We start from the raw sequence: 21,081 nt of genomic DNA on the forward strand, positions 1-21,081 counted from the left end.
AATATGTGCTAAATCATATCAAATAGCGGATATGTATGGCTATATGGACAGGGGTCAAACTGAATAGGCTATTTGAATGAGATGAGTTTTAGATGCAAATGGGAACCAATTATTGATACTAAAGGGGCAGTTCACCCTAAAATTGAAAATACATATCTTTCATCTTACCTGTGGTGCTGTTTATCAGTCTGGATTGTTTTGGTGTGAGTTTCTGAGTGTTGGAGATATCAGCTGTAGAGATGTCTGCCTTCTCTCAAATTTAATGGAAGTAGATGGCACTCAGATTGTGGTGCTCAAAATAACCCAAGTATTTATAACAGGAGACACGAGGAGTGAAAAGAATGAAATAATAAAATCGTGAAGAGATTTAAAAAAAAAAGGATAGTACTAGTAATAAAAACAAGTAGATAATGGTAAAACAACTTAAATATATAAAAACCATAAAGACAGATGGGAGAAATATAAAAGAAATATCAAATAGTAACAATTAAGGGCGCATTCACACCAAGGTAGTCGGGGGACTCGGTTCGATTGGGCGGGGATTTGGTTCGGTTCACTTTCACACTGCACTTTTTAAAGCAGACCAAACCACCTGGACAATGTCATGCAGTTACAACAGCTGCTCGTCAGGGGGCGGTATTGCCCGAAATGACCAACAGCTGCTCGTCAGGGGGCGGTATTGCCCGAAATGACCACTGACCAGGAAGAAAAAAAGCGTGAGGAAGAAGAAAACCCAACACATCGATTGGCCAGGACCGAAAACAGAAATCCACCCCCTTCAGCCGGCTTGGTCACCACAAAAACAATGGAGCGACTCCAAATTTATGCAGTCTTGGGGTTTCTGTTTTTACTTCGGTGTTCAAACCTAATTATTTTTTCACAAGAAGCTGCCCAGTATGAGCAGCAGGTGAGGCAGCGAGCTATCTAGCATGTTGCTCTGTACATGAGACGAATGCAGCTTCCTCTCTTCGGTTCACTTCCTCTGTTTGGTTCACTGGATAGTCCGTTTGCATTTCCCACTGTAAGCAAACCGCACCATGGTTCACTTGCAAGTGAACCTAGACCCCCAGTTTTCAAGCAGACCAGGGTTCGCTCGTTTGGTCTGCACCAGAGTTCGAATGAACGTTCACACCACTCCAAACCAACCGAACTATCCGTGGAAGCGGACCAGGGTTTGTTTAAAGTGGACCAAATAGCGCCAGTGTGAATGCATCCTAAGTTAGAACTAGAAATACTGCCTCATGGTTGTATGCCTCCGTGAACCCGTCAAGTTTCTCTTAAAGTTTACAACCATACCTGTGAAACCATAGATGCTTCATACTAGGGCTGCAGCTATTGATTCTTCTAATAATCGAGTATTCTATCGATTATTCTGGCAACTAATCGTGTAATTGGATAAGAAATACTGCATGTTTAGATTAGATTACTCTAGCTTTATTTAGGGGAAGAGTTATACATAAAAGAGAAAATACTGAAGATAGATAGAAATGTAGGTGTCCACAGAGTATTTACCCCCTGAAAACATTTGTCTAACACAATAAGCAATTCCTGGAACGACCTGGTGACCCCGTCCAGCCTTGAGGCCCCTGAATCATCCAGGGCCTCATTTTAACGGTGTGTTCCTGCTGTAGGTGGACAGGTCATCGCTGAAGTGACCGTTAAGGTCCTAGTCTAAAAACAGGCTCACTTATATTTTCAAGTCTTAAATACTGACCTGGAGATGAACTCTCGTGTTACCCCAGATACCTCAGGAAACAGGATCTTTGGCAGGAGATGAAAGGGATGGTTCAGTGAGACAGAGAGAGGGAGAGGTGTTGGATTGATGTTGATGTTACCGGATACCTTTGCTCACACATCCTGTCTCTGTCAGGTTGGGTCAAGGGGGGGCTGAGCGGTCCAGTCAGACAGTTTTTATGTCAGTGTAACTCTTCTTAATATCCTAATAACAGATGTGTTCGCTTCTGCTCCTGTTTTCTGAAAACTCTGGACATATGAAGACCATCAGGCACTTCACAGCAGAATTTACTTTGGCCTAACAACGATTCATAGATGGTTTTTTAACCATTCAAGAAATATTACAAGAGTTAGACCCTGCCTCTCTTTGGAAGGTGCTGAAAAGCTGAGCCGTTCCTTTGTCTTTACTGTAGTGCACTTTAAAAACACTGATAGGCTGCAACTTGTTCAAAGTGCAGCAGCGAGGTTTATTTAAACAAATACCAGAAGAAAACATTTTACACCAGTCCTAGCATCATTACCTGTCATTACCTGCAACACTTAGGACTGGTTTCAAAATTCTTTGACTTGTTTTTAAGGCCCTAAATGGTTAAGCACTTTAATATCAGTCCAAATGCGAATCTGAGTATGCTCTGAACCGCTCCTGAGGTCGATTAGTACTGGCTTGCTTAATGTAGAAAAAAGGAATGCCAAAAAAGTATGGTGAAGCTGCTTTCTGTTATCAAAAGTTTGGAACAAAATCCAGTCACAAACAGCTCCAAACTTATTTATTTTTGATTCTGCTTTTATTTAATTCCACATTTTTTATGCCTCTATGCCGGCGATAGCTGTGACCAGAGACCTTATGCTCATGGGTTATCTGTCCATCACATTCTTGTGAACGCGATATCTCAAGAAAGACCTTGAGGGAGCTCCTTTAAATTTGACACAAACGTCCACTTGGACTTAACAATGAACTTAATCGATTTTGGTGGTCAAAGGTCAGGGTCCCTGTGACCTTGTTTGTCTCATTCTCGTAAACATGATTCCTTAAGAATGCCTTGAGGACATTTTTTCCCCAAGTTTGGCACACAGTTTACTTGTAGTCAAGGATAATGTGATTAGATTTTGGTGGTCAAAGATCAAGGTCACTGTGACCTTGCATCTGTCTCATTCTTAAGAACCTGATATGTCAAGAAGGCCTTTAGGGAATTCCTCAAATTTGGCACAAACGTACACTTGGGCTCAAGAATGAACTTATTGGGGCGTCGGTGGCTTAGTGGTAGAACAGGCGCCCCATGTACAAGGTTGTTGCCGCAGCTGCCCGGGTTCGAATCCAGCCTGTGGCCCTTTGCTGCATGTCATACCCTCTCTCTCTCTCCCCCTTCACGCTTACCTGTCCTGTCCATTAAAGGCAAAATGGCCCAAAAAAAAAGAATGAACTTATTAGAATTTGGTAGTCAAAGGTCAGTGTGACCTCCCAAAACATGGTCTTGGCCATAACTCAAAAGAATTTTAAGCATGGCTGTATCCATAGTTCAGGTTTTTGTTCTGGAAATGGCGTATTTAATTCAGATCAATTCAATTCAGTGGAACTTTATTTATCACTAAGGAAATTGTTGTGCCAGAGAATGTTTCAAATTACAGTAACACAAATTAATGTTCATAGACCAGTAACAGCCAGTGGGTTCCGCGGGGTCAGGGGTCACACACTGAGCCTAGTTTTTAAAACAATAGAATATTAAGTATCGGTCAAAATGTTCAAAATATACAAAATAGAAAGTGTTTAAGGAGCGAAAAGCAAAAACCAGTGCCTAATAGAGTAACAATAGGAGTAAGATAAGTACAAGAGTTACTAAAAATGAACTACACTGGTGGAAAAATCCAGATTGTGCCTGATAATCAGTGTTATATTGTGTATGATATAACAAATGAGAAGTAGTATTGCACATGATTTTGATTTCAAGAAAATGATATTGACAGGCGGCACGGTGGTGTGGTGGTTAGCACTGACGCCTCACAGCAAGAGGGTTGCCGGTTCGATCCCGGGTGTGGGAGCCCTTCTGTGCGGAGTTTGCATGTTCTCCCCGTGTCAGCGTGGGTTCTCTCCGGGCACTCCGGCTTCCTCCCACAGTCCAAAGACATGCAGATTGGGGACTAGGTTAATTGGTGACTCTAAATTGTCCGTAGGTGTGAATGTGAGTGTGAATGGTTGTCTGTCTCTATGTGTCAGCCCTGTGATAGTCTGGCGACCTGTCCAGGGTGTACCCTGCCTCTCGCCCGATGTCAGCTGGGATAGGCTCCAGCCCCCCCGCGACCCTTAAGAGGATGAAGCGGTTAGAAGATGAATGAATGAATGAATGAATGATATTGCACTACATCGACAAGTGATCAATATATGTTGAAAAAAATATTGCACAAGACATTGAAAAGAAGGGACTATTGATAGTAGTAACAGTGACTTAAACATACAATTTCATCAGAAAACTTGCAATATAAATAATTGTCATAATCTAAGTAATGAACTGGGTAAATTTCATGGTGATATTTATTTCTAAAATTATCTTTTGCAAAGTAATGGCAGGTATCAGCTGGGCCCAAACGCAGAGCTGCATTGGTTAGGTCGTTACTGCCACCTAGTGTTGCCCCAGCTCACTACATGATGTAGATCCATCTCCAGAGGCCTGACCATAATGAAAAGGGCAAATACTGACTGAATCGATCAGCTCTGACTGTCTCAGGCAGATGGAGGGGGTCGCACACAGCCTTGCCTGTTGTATCCTCACTGCATATTAGACATCTTTCCAGCCTCTTTGCAGAGAAGCTTCAAAATCTGCTGAGATATCTCCTCACAGATCAACTAATGATAGGCGATGTTCACATGCAGTGGAGGAGACACACTTGTTATCTGGCACAGAGGTTGTCCTGTGAGAGGTTAAGGCAGAATGGCAGCGTCCTTTCCGCATGACCGCCTCCACCAGCCTCGGCCTGCACTGACAATCTGGGACCAAGCATTACACTTTTTTTTTTACGTCCACTTAAAGCAAACCCTCCTGGGCTTTTATGCTTTCATACGTGAGCTGATAATGTCAAAGTCACAAAAGATGCAGCTCATCAGGGTAATGTTTTAACATGCGCAAAGCAAAGGCGACATAAAATGACGGCCCCGGCCTGTAGCATGTATGAAATGGTAGGCTAGTGTATGGAATTTACGACAGCTGCTTTCTGCTCCTACTGCGGGGATCTGAAGGAGCGCATCCACCTCTTCTGTTGCAGCGATGCGCAGCCGTGCCGCATGACTCACAACGGCAGAAATGGCACGGATGTAAACAGGGGGCGGGCTCAGGTAGGCCTAACCTGTACCCGCGCGGCCAATGGGACGCCGCGCTCCTCTGCCTTCGCTGCGATCCCGCGCTTCTCATTGGTGCTCCGGCGCGTCCATCACGGTGTAAGGAGTGAGGCGCAGCTTCGCAATTACACCGCGGAACGGAGGAGAGGGGGGGAAAAATGATTAATCTGTCAAAGGCGAATTTGTGTTCGGGATGAGACCGCTCTGACATTCAACCGACCGGAACGAAGCCCACAGGCGAGCGCTATTAAATGCACAGGAATTTGGGATCACGCTGATGCACCGTGGCAGGTGGCTCTTGTATAATCGTCCGGGGTCTTGTCACTTGTCTTTGCTGCCTGATCTGCGCGTCGCTTCAGCACTGGACAGCGACCGGGACCATCGGACACTGAAAACACTGAGGGAATCCTGAGGCGGGGTGAGCTCACAACAACCCAGTGTTATCGTTATGATATAATTTCACTTTGCATGGTTTTATCTTGTATATGAACGTGTGTGTGCACGCATGAGACGGTGCATTGTTTTGCCCTTATTGCGCGTCATTCGTGTGTGATTTGTGGAGCCCTGCGCGCACAGGTTTGATCATATGGAGCCTATAGAGCTCCACTCACCAAATGCCCTTGAAAGTAAAGGCTTCGTGCTGCTCACTGTGTTTGCGTGTGTGCAGCCAGAGAGAGGAGGGAGAGAGGTTATGGTGGTTGTGGTGAGCAACTGCGCAATTGTCTGTCCCTGTCTGTTCATATCTCTGTCTTCTCTGCACCTCTCTATCTCTCCTCTGCTTCCACAGTCGGTCCGACCCTCGCTTGGCTCGGGGCAACGCGCGGCTAGATGACTTCACTACATCAACAAGCACCGCGGTATCCTGGACTAATATAGCAGCGCCACATCCCCCCCTACTCCTCCTCCTCCTCCACCACCACCTCCTCCTCCTCCTCTCTTTCCATTTCCATTCGCTGATCCCGAGTCCACCCGTCTAAAGGCACCATGGGAAACCGTGGCATGGAGGACCTGATCCCGCTGGTCAACAAGCTGCAGGATGCCTTCAGCTCCATTGGCCAGGCCTGCAACCTGGACCTGCCGCAGATCGCGGTAGTCGGCGGGCAGAGTGCAGGAAAGAGCTCCGTGCTGGAGAACTTTGTCGGCAGGTAAAGTTGACCACCAGAAATAGGATAATCCCTTCTCCGGTTAACCTTGAGGATGACATAAGAGGCCTATGGAGCCAAGCTCTTTGTGCAGAGTTCAAACCATCTCTCCCCCCCAGCTTTAAGTCACTGCACAGTTATGTTCTGTGCAGCTTTTTTTTTTAAAAAACATACAACACTGGCTTGTGGCTACTGGCAGAGGAGGGAAGTGGTATTTGGGTTACAGCAGCACCCCTGGGGATTTCGGCCCAATCAGCACCAACTGCAGTCCTCCACAGTCCTAGAAATATCTGTACAGTTCCCAAGCATCCTTTGGAGGGCATGAATATGGCGCTGACCCCTTAAAAATGATACTGTCATGTTGCAGAGACACTTCGCTGCATTTTTAAAAACACCATCCTACTATACATGTGAGCTCCCACTCCTGAAAACACATGAATATTCATCACCTTGCCCTGGATTTTGGTCGCCCTTAACAAATAAATTATGAGCACATGCATTTGAATTTTTTTCGAGATACGAATCAAGTCATTCCCTGAACAGAAGTGTTGTTCTGTTCATCAATTCCACTGTTAAAAGATGGATCAGAAAAACAGCAGAATATCTGAAACTGTTTCAATACTCAATTTTAGCAGTATTGCTGCCATAACTTTATTTTCTGCTCAGTATTATGGCGTCATTCTGTCTGTCTCGACATGGACAACCTTTTAATTGATAGCTAGTTGATCTCAGGATTTGCTGAAAGAACTAACTCTCTAAACTGATTCATTTGTCTGTGCTAGCTGATATAGTACCTAACAAATTAAAGGGTCACTCCATTGATATTGCACATCATGACCCAGTCCCAATTCTACCCAGTGGCACTATGCCGAGTCTTGGAGCGGCTTTGACAAAGTAGTGACCCCTCAGAACGGAGCCAGAAGAGATAGGGTTTGAAATCTTAACCTAGAAAATGGGACGCTACTTGTTACGTCATCATGCCGAAAATGGCACATACACAAGTTAGCACTTAGCTAAAAGTAACTGATATGTGGTTGAAATAGCATTAGTTAGCTACGAGTAATGGATAACAGTTAAGACAGGTAGCTAAAGGAAAAGGGACCTAGATGACCACGACAAAAGAAACGGGACTCCCTATCCTACGCAACAGCACTCATAACATAGTGGTAGGCCTAAGGGAGAGAGCTGTGATTGGGCCACAGATCAGTTTACTTGCAGTGGAGAGCACTGCTCAGAAACCAGCTGTGTCATATCTTCGGTGGCTCTGGTGGGAGCTGATGATGTCATCAGGGTTATTTGAGTTAGGCATTAGACTACAGATATTATGAGTTATAAACTGGGGGTGTTGTGCTTGAAAGATTAGCGCTGTGAAAGTCTAATGACAGATACTTTTGAGTAGCATCATGGGGAATGTAGGATCCAGTGTTATGGGGCTTGACCCATGGAAGGGACTGGGACCGGGCAGTATTTCGATATATCAGTATCATGATATGAAACTAGATAATGTCTTGGATATCGTTGGTGATGTCTTTACCTGGTTTAAAAAGATGCATTCCTGAATTTACCAGGCTGTTCTAGATGCTCTATTATTTGCCTTTACCCACAGCCAATCCTACAATATCGTGGCGACATTACTGTTGAGGTATTTTTTTTAAAAATATCATGACTTGATTTTCTCTGTATCGCCCAGTCCTAGAAAAAAATGTGTTATAAACTGGAGGTATTGAGTTGGAAAGATGAGAGCAGGGATTGTCTCATAAAAGATGCTATTGAGTTGGAATATGAGATAGTAGGATGCAGTGTTTTGGGAGTTTTGGGGACTAGAGCTGGGCAATGTTTCAATATTATATCAATATGGTTATATGAAACTAGATATCGTCTTGCATTTTTGGATTTTGGATAGCGTAAGTGATGTCTTTTCCTAGTTTTAACCCTCTGAAACCTGAGCAAGCTGGCTTGATTTCTTTCAAAAACATGGGAAGAAGGCAGCGATGGCTTGATTTCTTTCAAAAACATGGGAAGAAGGCAGCGAGCAACTTAACAAGAAATGACCCAAATTTAGCAAAAAAAAATAGTACACAATTATAAGTAAATTACCTGAAAATTAGCAAGAAAAGAAGAATAAAAAAACAACAATAAACAAAGAAATGACGTAGAAAAAAAGACTAAAAACTGAAAAATACTTGAATGTATAATTATTATAATTATAAATATAGTTTTCTGGACATTCATTAATTCATTTCCCCTAACAGCTTATCCTGGTTTTCTGGATATTTTCCCTGTTTTTTAAAAAAAAAAAAATTCCAAGAATTTACTGTCTTTCTCTATTTTAATAATAATAATAATAATAATAATAATAATAATGATAATGATAATAATAATTAATTTTCAATGAATTTTTTCGTCAGCTTCTATCAATTTCGTGCTCATAGCCATTTTTCTCCCCCATGCTCAGGCTTGTGAAGGAAATCTGATCCAGGTTTCAAAGGATTAAAGGAGGCATTACAATAAAGTGATGTAATTTTCCGAACTTACCACACTGTTTTATATGTTCTGTAATTTGCCTTTACGTACAGTCAACCCTACAATAGTGTCTCAATATTGATATTGAGGTATTTGTGAAAAAAATATTGTGATACTTACTACAGCCCTTGAAAAAATGTGTTATAAATTGGAGGTATTGAGTTGGAAAGACGAGCGTAGGGATTGTCTCATAAGAGATGCTATTGAGTTGCATTATGGGAAATGTAGGATGCAGTGTTTTTGGAGCTTGACTCATTTCAGGGACTAAACGTCAGAATGTCTCGGCCTCTGCTCCTTAAACATTAACGACTATTTTTCACTGTGTTGCGTGCAAGTTCTTAATATTGCATCTCTACATTAGCTGGATTGTTTCAGTGTGATCAAAGAGCTCCTTTGCATGTGTGCAGTCCCAGATGGATGCATTGATTTTGTCCTGTACCATCCCTCATTGAGAGTCGTGATGCTGAGTAATGGTCCATCTGTCCAGACACCGGCTCCACACAGTGCTGAATGGACAAGTAGTGGGCTTTTTTTTTTTTAAACTCATCCCACTTGAGGGAGCTCTGAGGATCGATATGTGTTAATAAGTTTATCTTGGAACAGCCCTTTAGCATTGGAGGTGGCTGTGATGCCTGTCTGGTGCGTGGCATGCTCGTGGATGTATGCGCACACACACACACAAAACGGGTCGGTGAGGAACCCCTCAGGAAATGGCGAAGTCATCGTTTTTAAACGAGAGAGCTCATGTCAGCGAAGCAGCTCTTCATTCTGACCTGTTGTTTATCAGATCAGATTGTCCTGTACTGTCGGAGCACTTAGTTGCAGCTGCAGGAGCCGAGCGGTGCTGTGTTTTAAAATGGCCCCTGTTCCACTCAGACTATAATGCACCGGCGTACAGCACACCAGATTAGTGACGCTGAAGGGTCTGCAGTAGCTGGCATGCCTTGATATCGGGTATAATTGTAATACATTTGCCCTTCAAGAGGTCAAAGGAGAAAAGTCTTAAAATGAAGATATCATTGTGATACCAACACTCTGTTTACATTGGCTGTGGTGTGATGTAATGACTTTTGATTGGCTGTCTTTCCTCAGGGACTTTCTGCCCCGTGGATCTGGTATTGTCACCCGCAGGCCTCTGGTTCTGCAGCTTATCAGCGCCAGTGCAGGTGGGCGCACACACATTTACACACCCACGCATGCTAACACACACACACACACNCCACGCATGCTAACATGCACACACACACACAAACACACACACACACACACACACACACATACGAATGCAGCCTCCCCCTCTCCCCTTGTTAAATTGTTCTGTTTTTTTTTTCTTCTGGCGTTTTTCCCTCCTCACACTGGCATTATTTTTCTCTCAGACACATGCAGCACAGCCACCACTAATCCCAGTTATGTATTCTTCTCCTCTACAGAATGGGCTGAATTCCTCCACTGCAAAGGGAAGAAGTTCACAGACTTCGATGAGGTTCGCCAAGAGATTGAGGCGGAGACGGACCGTGTCACGGGGGCCAACAAAGGCATCTCACCGGTCCCCATCAACCTGCGGGTTTACTCCCCTCACGGTGCGAAACCTTAACTCTCCTTTCACTGTCCAGTAACAGCACACAATAACGCATTTCAATCAAAGTAGACTGCAACAAGCTGTGAGTGTGTGTCATCATACTTTTACTCTGTGTATTATTAGCTAGCATAAAAATGTTTTCAATAAGAATACGGTTTGGTGAGCAAAATAATCATGAATGAATTTCTGTGCTGTTGAGTGGTTGAAAGGAGGCTAAACAGGCATTTTAAAGGCTCCATGTTTTTATGGCTGAATATAACATATTCAAACACTACACTGATGTTTACTCAAGGATGAATGCTGTCCTTTTAAACCAGAGCCTTGAAATGAAGTAAAATTAGTAACCTTGAACAAATTATTTGAGCTTTCTAGCGTCTGTGATCCTCTGCTAATGTGATTTGCAGAGGATTGTGAATTAGCTTATAGCTGGTATTTCATCAGCAACATTGGAATTACATCCTGAAAAGCTGAGATGCATATGACTGGTTAAATGACAGTTAGAGAGGCCTAAAATGCTTCAGCATGAACATTTTCGTCCTCATTTAGCATTCACATTCATTTTAGGTTTGTGGTTCTGGGAGGGAGTTGATCCTGTTGATAAAGCACTCATGAACTAGATGATATATGTGGTATACATAAGGTTTGCTCAGTTAAAAGGTAGTTCTGTAATTCGCTAGTGATTCCTACAGAATTTCCAGCAGTTTTGCTCCTGCAGGCGATTGTACCAGCTGTTAGGGACTGTTCATTATTTATGAGAGGGGAGGGAGTGTTGCAAAAAGGGCTAGGTGCTTCAAATAATCTTTTAAGCACTGGAGAGGGGGGTGATTTTTTTTATTTGGCTGAGGGAAGGGACATTCAACTTTAAATGGTCCTATTTTGTATTTAATTTAAATACCATCAGAACTCCAAAACCCGCAAGTTGGTTTGAAAGACATGTTTTCTTTAACAAATTGCCAAAATTACACCATTTATTAAAGTGGAAACAGAAATTATCATCAGATTTTTACATTTCCAATGGTCCCTGAACACATCATGTAAGACAAAGGCTTCCATCAAGAAATATAATAAAGTAATGAAGCTTAAAATAGTGATATTTGATTCATTTTGTTTCATCAACATGTAAATGATGCTGGCTCTTAGTCAGTGCAAAACGTGGCCCAGCTATAATGTAGTTAAGTGAATACCAAATTAGATGTACACATCACTAAATTAAAACAAGTTTCATCACGCAACTTATAAACCAGAGCAGAACCCCATCATCGCCAAGGCTGCGCCCCCTTTTGGTGCACAAGAAACAGGCTGTCGCACCATGAGAGAAACAGAAAAAAAAAATGCCGAAAAGCTGTTAAACCGAGGCTTTCACACTGAAATTAAAGGCCCATAATGTACATGAATATTCACTGTCAGTGTGGTAAATGGCTACATGATGCTTATGACAGTCACTTCTGATGGATAGCTAGCTTGAGTGGGAGGCTGCTGCAGTACAGGCTGTCGTCTCAAACAGAGATAGATCAAACAGTTGGCTATGAACAGGTTGGTTATTAACAGACAACACTTATTCTAACGCTCCCTGTTGATTCAATCAAATATGTAGAGATGTCCAGATAAGCAATAAACAGCCACTGTGTTGGGTCATAGATCCACTTGGGTAAGGGAAGTCTGAACGGACATGACGGCAACAATAAACCTTAATTTATTTGGTGTTTGATATGAAACAAACATTTATTTATCAAGAAATAAATGCAAATGGTGTCAAAATTATAATCAAACACACATAAGATTGCCTCTATATGATCCTTAGTTTTCTGTCCCCCCAAAAAGGGGCAGGGCCTTGATGTTTTGTGCCGGTCTGGTCTACTTTTTTACATAGATGTTAGCTGTTACTATATATTGACACTAAATAACTGCCAGGCATAGCTAACTGTTGTGTTGCCTAGCTAACGCAACCAACCGCCAAAACATTCTAGCTAACATACAGCCTAACCCAGTGGTTCCCAACTGGTCCAGCCTCGGTGTCTAGATCTCTGCTTAGTCATTAGTTCAAGGTCCACATAGTTTAATACATTCAGCCTCGTACTTGCGTCTTGCCATATCCTCGAGCTAGTTTGCTGCCTCTGTCAAGTAGCTATCCGCTAGTTACTCACTCTACAACAGGAAACAGCACTTCAAAATAAAAGGTTTGTGCCGGAAATTCATGGTACATTTTTTGTACAAACTTTACACGTTTGCGAGTCACTTGTGGTCCATTCAGAATGAGCCCATGACCCACTTTTGGACCGTGACCCACCAGTTGGGAACGACTGTTCTAAGCTGTTAAGTGAAGCGTGGAAGAGGTGGCTAATATGGACAGTGGTCAATTTATCTGACCTTATACGAGATTGAAATGCTAATTAAACTGGGAAGATTTTAAATACGTCAAACTCCAAAACATTATGCCAGTAATGTTTCAAAACCTGGGCCGCTTCAAAGGACTCAGCCTATATCAGGCGCAAAGAGAAATTCTCAAGATAGAACAGAGGCCAGAGCATCAGAACGATACAATAACACAACAAACTGCATGTTAGCACAAACAGACATGTTAGCAACATGAAGCTAACTCTGAAACAAAGCTAAACCATACTTAACATTTACAAAGGATTGCTAGTTAGGTTTATTATACAGCTTGCCCTCCTAAAACTCATTACTAATATCTACACAAACTAGAACATGAAGTCATGATGGTGCAGGCAAATTGTAATCTTTGAAGCTAGCTAGTAGTTACTAAGGTTGTAAGTTACTAAATTTGCTGCTGCATATTTATAGTAGGGTATTTGGGGCTTTATTTATTTTTGGTCTTACAGTTAAAAATATGGTCAAAAACTTCAATTTCATAGTAGCCTATTTCTGTTTTTTGCCTGCTGTGCGGGGCAGTGTTAAAGCTTCAGGGGACCAGCTCAGCTAAAAATAAAAAATGTAAAGGAAAATAATGAAGATCACCTTTAACTAACAAAAGGTCACATAAATGTCACATGGGTACGGTCAGTTCTTCTTACTATATTTTACATTCCTCTGTGTGTGCAGTGTTGAACCTGACTCTCATCGACCTGCCGGGCATCACTAAGGTGCCGGTTGGAGACCAGCCCGTGGACATCGAGCAGCAGATCAGGGAAATGATCATGCAGTTCATCACCAGAGAGAGCTGCCTGATCCTGGCCGTCACTCCGGCCAACACCGACTTGGCCAACTCTGACGCTCTGAAACTGGCAAAGGACGTCGATCCACAGGGTAAGGCGACGGCGTGGAAAAGGTGTGGGGAGTAAAGGAGGCTGTAGAGGGATGTAGAAAGAGGGATGGAAGTAAATGGAGCAGGGGAAAGGGTGGCTTTGTGGTTAGTGCGAGTGACCTGAGCGAGACATGGAATCTCCATCAGCTGCAGCCAGGGATGGTGCTCAGTGTCTGCCCTTGTTCTCTGACCTCTCTGAATGTGGAAACAAAATTTCCCTGCAGGGATCGATCAAGTGTCACGTTATTATTAGAAATGAGGGGCTGAGAGAAGGGGAAAATGGAGGATAAGGAGGACATCAAAAGATAAACGAGGAGAAGTACGTAGAGAGAGAGGGAGGGAAAAGAATGGAGTGATAGAGGAAACACAGCAGAGGAGATGCTGAGGAAAAAGAGATGCTGCAAGTGGGATAATGAGGAAGGGTAAGAAAAGAATCAACTTAATTTAATGCCCAAAGAATTTGACCTTCAGACAGGAGAGGAGGACACAGGAGAGGAGGATGAATTAGCTGCGAAGAGGACGACTTGGACAAAGTGACCTTGTGCGAAGGATGAAAAATATCAGACAAGGAGAGTGAGGTGAAAGAATACAGAAGGGAACAGGGAGAGATGGGATGCTCACAGCTAAAGATGCTTGGAGAGGATGACATGGCAGAATTAAACAGGAATAAAGAAAGAAGTAGAGGGATGGAATGGATGCAAAGCTGCATCTGGAACTGGGCAACAATGACATCTTCAAAGTGCTCGTTTTGTCGGAACAACAGTCGAAAAACGGAAAAGCAGAAACATTTAAGAAGCTGGCAAGTGTTGCATATTTAATCAGAAAGGTGGCCCATAATCCTTGATAAAAATAGTGCCTGTAAAGGAGCTGTATACGACATTCAGAACATGAATATAGCAGCAAACAACTATTTGCTATGTAAAGATATAGTGGAGTAACTACATCCCTAGAAGAGGATGAAGTCAGTCTCCCTCTGTTACCCTTTTCAACTAACATGGAACCGGTTCTGTCCGGCTCCCACACCTAAATTTGAACTGTTAAAAGCATTTCAACCAAAAAATAAATTGGTTCCCCAGAAGTTTGTCCATAGCTGGAGCCAAAAAAATAGCAGGTTTTTGTTGACCTGAAGTGCAAACCGTGACGACATTAGTGGATGCGTCATATTCTACAGGTTGGAAAGAGAGGATGGAGAAGTCCAGTGAGAAATCAGCGGAAATAAGAGAGCAGGCAGTGGTCTTATTAATAGTTGGTCCATGGTCATCAGCAGACCCATGGGAAATCTGCGCTTGCAGGACTTCCAAAGACATGTTCATAGATTTTCTGCAGATTAAAAAAAAAAAAACATCTATAATTAATATTGTCTATCACATTACAAGCAAAACCTATTCTGCTGGATTCTGCAGATTTTCATTTCTGGATTATCACTGAAAAGGGGTCACTGTCAATGCGATCCACCATTTTGCTACTACTGTTTACTTATGTTGTGCATTGTACAACACCCTCTGTTGATGACACATTCTTGAATACAATGGTTCCACTTAAAACTGGTGGACACACGGGCTGGCTCGTGAGATAGCACCAAGGTTCCAAGAAGCCTGAGTGGTTCAAGAACCAGAACTAAATTGTTGGCAAGGGGTATGTGTGTGTTGTAATCCGAGCTTCTCTGGTCATTGTTGTGGTAGAGTATCTGCCGGTGCATGCACATTAATGCATAAAAGTGTTTATCCCACTGGCTAGCTAATTGCTGCCGCTCTGCACTGCACTCATACAGTGGTTACCATGAATGTATCAAGAGACCTGGAATCAGCATTGAAGGCAGAACCCCTGTAATTCCTATGAAAGTTGCTCTGTAGCTTATGAAGCTAAAAACGCTCTATTTCCAGGGTATGATATTATCCAGATGATTGGCGCTGCTTCTGCATCGTTGGGCCCATAGAGCAAGCGCACTGAAGACTTCCATCCAGGCTGGCTACTTGGGGTTTAGCGCTCTGCTAACTTGACTTGAGATAAAATGATTAAATCTTTTGGCTCTTCCAGACATTCCAAATGTTATCAGATCGAATGGATCAAATCCTGATAGTGAAACGAGTCATTTGGGTTATGACGCTAAAAAAAACGTATCCACTGATTTACAGACGTCTCTTTCACAAAAAGTCTTTTCGTGCCTAATGGCATCATGTGATGGACAACAGAAATCGCAGTACCACTGTTTGGCCACTCTGAAAATTTCCACATAGATGTATGTACGTATGTAACTCAACTGAAAGCCCATGCATTCCTTTGAGAACATCCATGATCTCCGACATGTTTGTGAAACTCTTCCTTTTTTATTGGTCTGAATTTTGCCTTGATGGAAAAATTGAGCTTTTGTTATAGATTTCAGACAGATCATATGCACTATGCCACAGGAAGTTAGCATAAAAACAAATTAGCTAACAGACTTTCATTTTCAGCTAACTAACTTGGTAGCTTGCTAGCTGTGTAAGATATAGAGTGCATACATAGTGGATCATAGGTCTTTTAAGAAAATATTTCATAAAACTGGCCACACACCAGACAGGCAAACCTGCTTACTTATTTGTTCCACAAGATTGGACAGTGAAAAAAATTCAGAATTAACTTTTCTACCATTTCAGCTGTGGCATTTCTTTACATCCGTAAAGAGATGCACTTCCTTGTGTTGAACACTCAGGGCGTACTCCATATACTTTACGTAAATACGAATATAAAACAAATTGTGTGGAAACAAGGCATTTAGCTCTGTCAACACTGCTGACGTGAGCACCATTAGCTGTAAGACGCTGGCTTAGTCTGAGTGGGCGGAAGTTCGCTGCATAGATCAGCCTCTCATTGGGCATTGAAGTCCCGCCCTACCACCTCCGGTTGTGTAGCAGTTTTCAACCGTTTTCAACACGTCCTTTACTAACTTTTGCGGTGTTTGATCTTGCGGGGATGTAGCCATTTTTCTGCCATGGTTCGCGTCCTGTAGGCGATATTTTTGTGGGCGTGTTACACCAAAATCTGTTTCCCCCCGGCAATATTTTTGCAAGCACACCGTTGCTGTGGCACCGCCAAGAATGATTGTGATTGGTTCAAGAAATACAAGCAGCCGGGGCGTTTTTTTCTCCAATCTTAAAGTGAGAGTCGGCCCAGCCAGACCTTTCTTTTCTTGAGAAAGGTCTGGTGAGCGACACTAACGCTGGCTTAACCACCTCCATGTTGAATGCTGTGTGCACTCTGAATACTAGGTATGCTCTGAATGTTACATACAGCTCCTTTAAACTTCCTAAAAGCATTTCTAAATTTCTCTTACAACCGTTCTCCCTCTTTTTGACCTCTTTTCTAGGTCTGAGGACTATTGGAGTAATCACCAAACTGGATTTGATGGACGAGGGCACAGATGCTCGAGATGTTCTGGAGAACAAGTTGTTACCGCTGCGAAGAGGTGTGTGTGCCAGCCAGATACACTTTGGCTATTGTACTCACTTTTTCTCTTGAAACAGTTCCAATAACTGTGTCCTTGCTCTACCTTCTTTCACTTCCACTACTTATTTTTCTGTTTATCTTGTCCGTGCTGTTGCCGCCTTTGTATCCTGGGATTGTGATTCATTATTTCTCTCAATTTGTGTCCGTGTTTATTCGTTTGCAGGTTATATTGGAGTGGTGAACCGCAGTCAGAAGGACATTGATGGGAAAAAAGATATCAAGGCAGCTTTGGAGGCTGAAAGGAAGTTCTTCTTTTCCCACGCATCATACAGGCACATGGCTGATAAAATGGGCACCCCACGACTGCAGAGAGTGCTCAACGAGGTGATCATAGATTTACTCTCGTTGCTTTCCCACAAAGCACTTTACATAATTAATAAGAGGGCGGCCTTGTTTTTTTTTTGTTTTTTTTTTACTCGCATTGTACGGCACATCATTGTGGGTGATACAAGATTGGCAGTAGGTGGTAAATGCGCTCACTTTTTCTAGTTCAGCTCCAAATAATTTATAGTTTCACTCAGGCAGGCATTCCACATTTTCTCTGCATTTTTATTGTATGAATGTTACATTATCTATGAATACAGTGAAATATACAGGCTTGATCAGTAGATCACTGTACAGCCAAAATGGCAATAACATAATCTAGTTGTTGATGCTTCTGTGTGATTATAATTAGTTTGATTTTGCTGGCTTTGTGACTTCACAGCAATTGACCAACCACATCCGGGACACCCTGCCAGCTTTCCGTAGCAAGCTGCAGTCCCAGCTGTTGGCTCTGGACAAGGAGGCCGAGGAATACCGGGGATACCGACCAGATGACCCATCCCGCAAAACCAAGCAGCTGTTGCAGTCAGTGCCCCGATTTTTTCTCACAACAAGAGCATTTACATTAGATTTGGATCATAAAATCTAAGTATCCTGCAAAACATCTGACATCTGAAGAGATCATTACTTTCTCCCATGGCACCTGTTGCTTAGCAGCTCTTATTCTAGATGTCAGAAGCTGGTCTTTTATTAATCAGATTTGTGTCTTTGTTGTTGTTTTCAGGATGGTGCAGCAGTTCTCTGTGGACTTTGAGAAAAGGATTGAGGGTTCAGGGGATCAGGTGGACACAGTGGAGCTGTCTGGTGGAGCGAAAATCAACCGCATCTTTCATGAGCGTTTTCCCTTTGAGCTGGTCAAGGTGATGTGTTGCACATAGATCAAGATGGCACTGCAAAAAAACCAAAACAAATGGAAAAAAATCAGCTGATGTGAAACTATTTGACCCAGATGAAATGTTGGCATTGCATATTTCTGCAAACCACGGTTATGTAGCATATACACACTATTATGTAGTGGATACTTTGAAACTTAACGTTTTAACAGTGCTGCTGTTAACATGAGATTAGGTTTAGGTACAAAAACCACTTGGTTACGGTTAGGAAAATATCAGAATTTTCTTTCAAATTCACAGTTTTGAGCCTTAAAAGCAGCTGAAAAATCAGTGATGGACCGCTATAAAACACCCACACATGGTGGCTAAAAGCTGCTAGAAAATGGCTACGGTTTGCTACAAAACACCCATGTTTGGTGGCTAAAGAGCTGCTGGTATAACAGCGACAGGTCACTACAAAACACCCATATATGGTGGCTTAAAGCCACTGGAAATACAAACACAGGTTGCTACAAAACACCCATGTTTGGTAGCTAAAAAAGCCACTGAAGTAACAGCAACGGGTCGCTATAAAACACCCATGTTTGGTGGCTAAAGAGCTGCTGGTATAACAGCGACAGGTCACTACAAAACACCCATATATGGTGGCTTAAAGCTACTGGAAAAACAAACACAGGTTGCTACAAAACACCCATGTTTGGTAGCTAAAAAAGCCACTGAAGTAACAGCAACGGGTCGCTATAAAACACCCATGTTTGGTGGCTAAAAAGCCGCTGGAAGAACAGTGATGGGTAGCTACAAAACATCCATGTTTGGTGGCTAAAAGATGCTGGAAAAACAGCAACAGAATGCTGCAAAACACTCACACTTGGTGGTTGAAAGCTGCTACAAAAACAGTGACAGGTCACTACAAAACACCCATGTTTGGTGGCTAAAAAGCCGCTGGAAGAACAGCGACAGGTTGCTAGAAAACTCCCATGTTTGGTGGCTAAAAGATGCTGGCAAAACACCGTCAGGTAGCTACGAAACACCCATGTTTGATGGCTTAAAGCCTCTGGAAAAACAGTGATGGGTTGCTACTAAACACCCACATTTGGTGTTATAAAATACTCTAAAAGAGTGAAGAAATGACTTTCAGCTAGGTGACACGCTATCCACCATCCCCTCCTCCTCCCGATGACAAAGTCAGCTTATATGCTACATCACTTTTGAAATGTTGCTAAAATAGCTATGAAACGTGCAAATGTCATTTATTTATTTGTGGTTTGCATAAATGAGCAATCTAAACATTTCCCTCTGGAAACTGGGCTGACAAACTCCTTTTGTGGCTTACAGTGGTCAGATTTAAGTATATTGAATCTCTTCTGGAATCCCATTGTGTCATTTTTTTAAATGTAGAATTTAAACTCCTCCCAGGTTGCTAAAACCCACAAATTCTCAGGAAAATACAGAGTTCGTGACCTTATGTCCTCAAGCAACAGCAGTGAGTCATCTTGCTGTTATTCTGTCTTGTTCAATCTCTCGAAAATTCCTGCTACAAAGGGAAGTGCACGGGGAACAGTTGAAATAATGGCACCTCAGTATACTTATTTCATCTCATTTTAAGACAATTAAGTCTGATTGTAAAACTAAACGACAGTTTTGCTCTCTATGTCCTTGGTTTTCTTTGCTCTGTTTCCTCCCAACTCCTCACTAACACTGTAAAATGGCCTCTTATATCCTCTCTTTATTTTTATTTTCTTGAGTGATTTCTAAATAGCTTCACTATTATCAATACATGTCCATACTCATCTTGCAAATGCAGCTATTTTCTCTCTTTATCTCATAACTTCTTTTTTACCTCTGTTGTGCTCTATCTCTTCATGCTGTCTCCCATGATTTACAGTTTTACAACTCTGTTCTTTGTGTTCATTGTCTAAACTCCTCCTCTGTTCCCTTCAGATGGAGTGTGATGAGAAGGAGATGCGTCGTGAGATCAGTTATGCCATCAAGAACATCCACGGTATCAGGTAGGTATTGGTCTACCAAATTAAATATGGGATTTTTGAACTGTAGCCACATCTGTTTTGTTCCCAAAAAGCACACAATTCCTCCAAATATTTGGGATATACCCACCAGTAATGCTATCACTCTTGTCTGTCTGCCTTCCATTAAGGTATAAATGCTTTTATTTATAGCCACACATCATAACGTGTTAAAAAATAAATAAATAAATAAAAAAAATACAGATGTTTAAATCTGGTTTGCAAACAACCTAAAAATACATGGTGTGGAGAGGAATTTGTGAAGAAGGGAGGAGCATGATGTTGTCCTTTACTTTTACATGTTCAGTCCAGCCACTCTGTGTGTTTCTATTTTAGCTCAGCAGCGGTTTGCCACCACAACCAAAAGAATTGCCACCCAAGCGAGAAATATGACATTTAAAGAAACAACACATTTTAGCCTGCAAAAACAAAAGCTGGTCCAATATTTACCAAAGTTTTTGCACCTACCTCTTTATTTATTATTCCAGTAACAGACTGGAAACAATACAGAGTCTGTTAATATTATTAACGTAGCTGTCACAGAAGATGAAAACCATTTCATCTCAATTGTACATTTCCTTCCTCTTGGTGACTTCCAGGACTGGACTTTTCACCCCTGATATGGCGTTCGAGGCCATTGTAAAGAAGCAGGTCATAAAGCTGAAGGAGCCCTGTGTCAAGTGTGTGGACATGGTCATCCAGGAACTGATTAACACCGTGCGCCAGTGCTCCACCAAGGTAAGTCTGGGTTTATGGAGGTTTGGAAGTTAAAAGAAGACGGAGAGAGGAAAAAGGGACGAAAGGATAGTCGAAAAAGGATGAATGAATGAAAGACACTTCAATGAA

At 42.3% G+C, this 21,081-nt stretch overlaps 1 protein-coding gene across 1 annotated transcript in view; it reads left to right on the top strand.

The window, feature by feature from the left end:
- Positions 1-5,169: 5,169 nt before the first annotated feature.
- Positions 5,170-21,081, top strand: part of dnm3b (dynamin 3b) — a 31,605-nt gene continuing 15,693 nt past the window's right edge. The window contains exons 1-11 of the mRNA XM_050033273.1: positions 5,170-5,480; positions 5,850-6,207; positions 9,820-9,893; positions 10,158-10,307; positions 13,367-13,570; positions 16,915-17,013; positions 17,218-17,378; positions 17,761-17,903; positions 18,103-18,238; positions 20,153-20,220; positions 20,835-20,973. Of these exons, the coding sequence (XP_049889230.1) occupies positions 6,047-6,207; positions 9,820-9,893; positions 10,158-10,307; positions 13,367-13,570; positions 16,915-17,013; positions 17,218-17,378; positions 17,761-17,903; positions 18,103-18,238; positions 20,153-20,220; positions 20,835-20,973 (1,335 nt within the window). The 5' untranslated portion in view covers positions 5,170-5,480; positions 5,850-6,046. The remainder of the gene's footprint in view (positions 5,481-5,849; positions 6,208-9,819; positions 9,894-10,157; positions 10,308-13,366; positions 13,571-16,914; positions 17,014-17,217; positions 17,379-17,760; positions 17,904-18,102; positions 18,239-20,152; positions 20,221-20,834; positions 20,974-21,081) is intronic.

The sequence above is a fragment of the Epinephelus moara genome, chromosome 21, assembly GCF_006386435.1.
Source record: "Epinephelus moara isolate mb chromosome 21, YSFRI_EMoa_1.0, whole genome shotgun sequence".
Classification (NCBI taxonomy): domain Eukaryota; kingdom Metazoa; phylum Chordata; class Actinopteri; order Perciformes; family Serranidae; genus Epinephelus; species Epinephelus moara.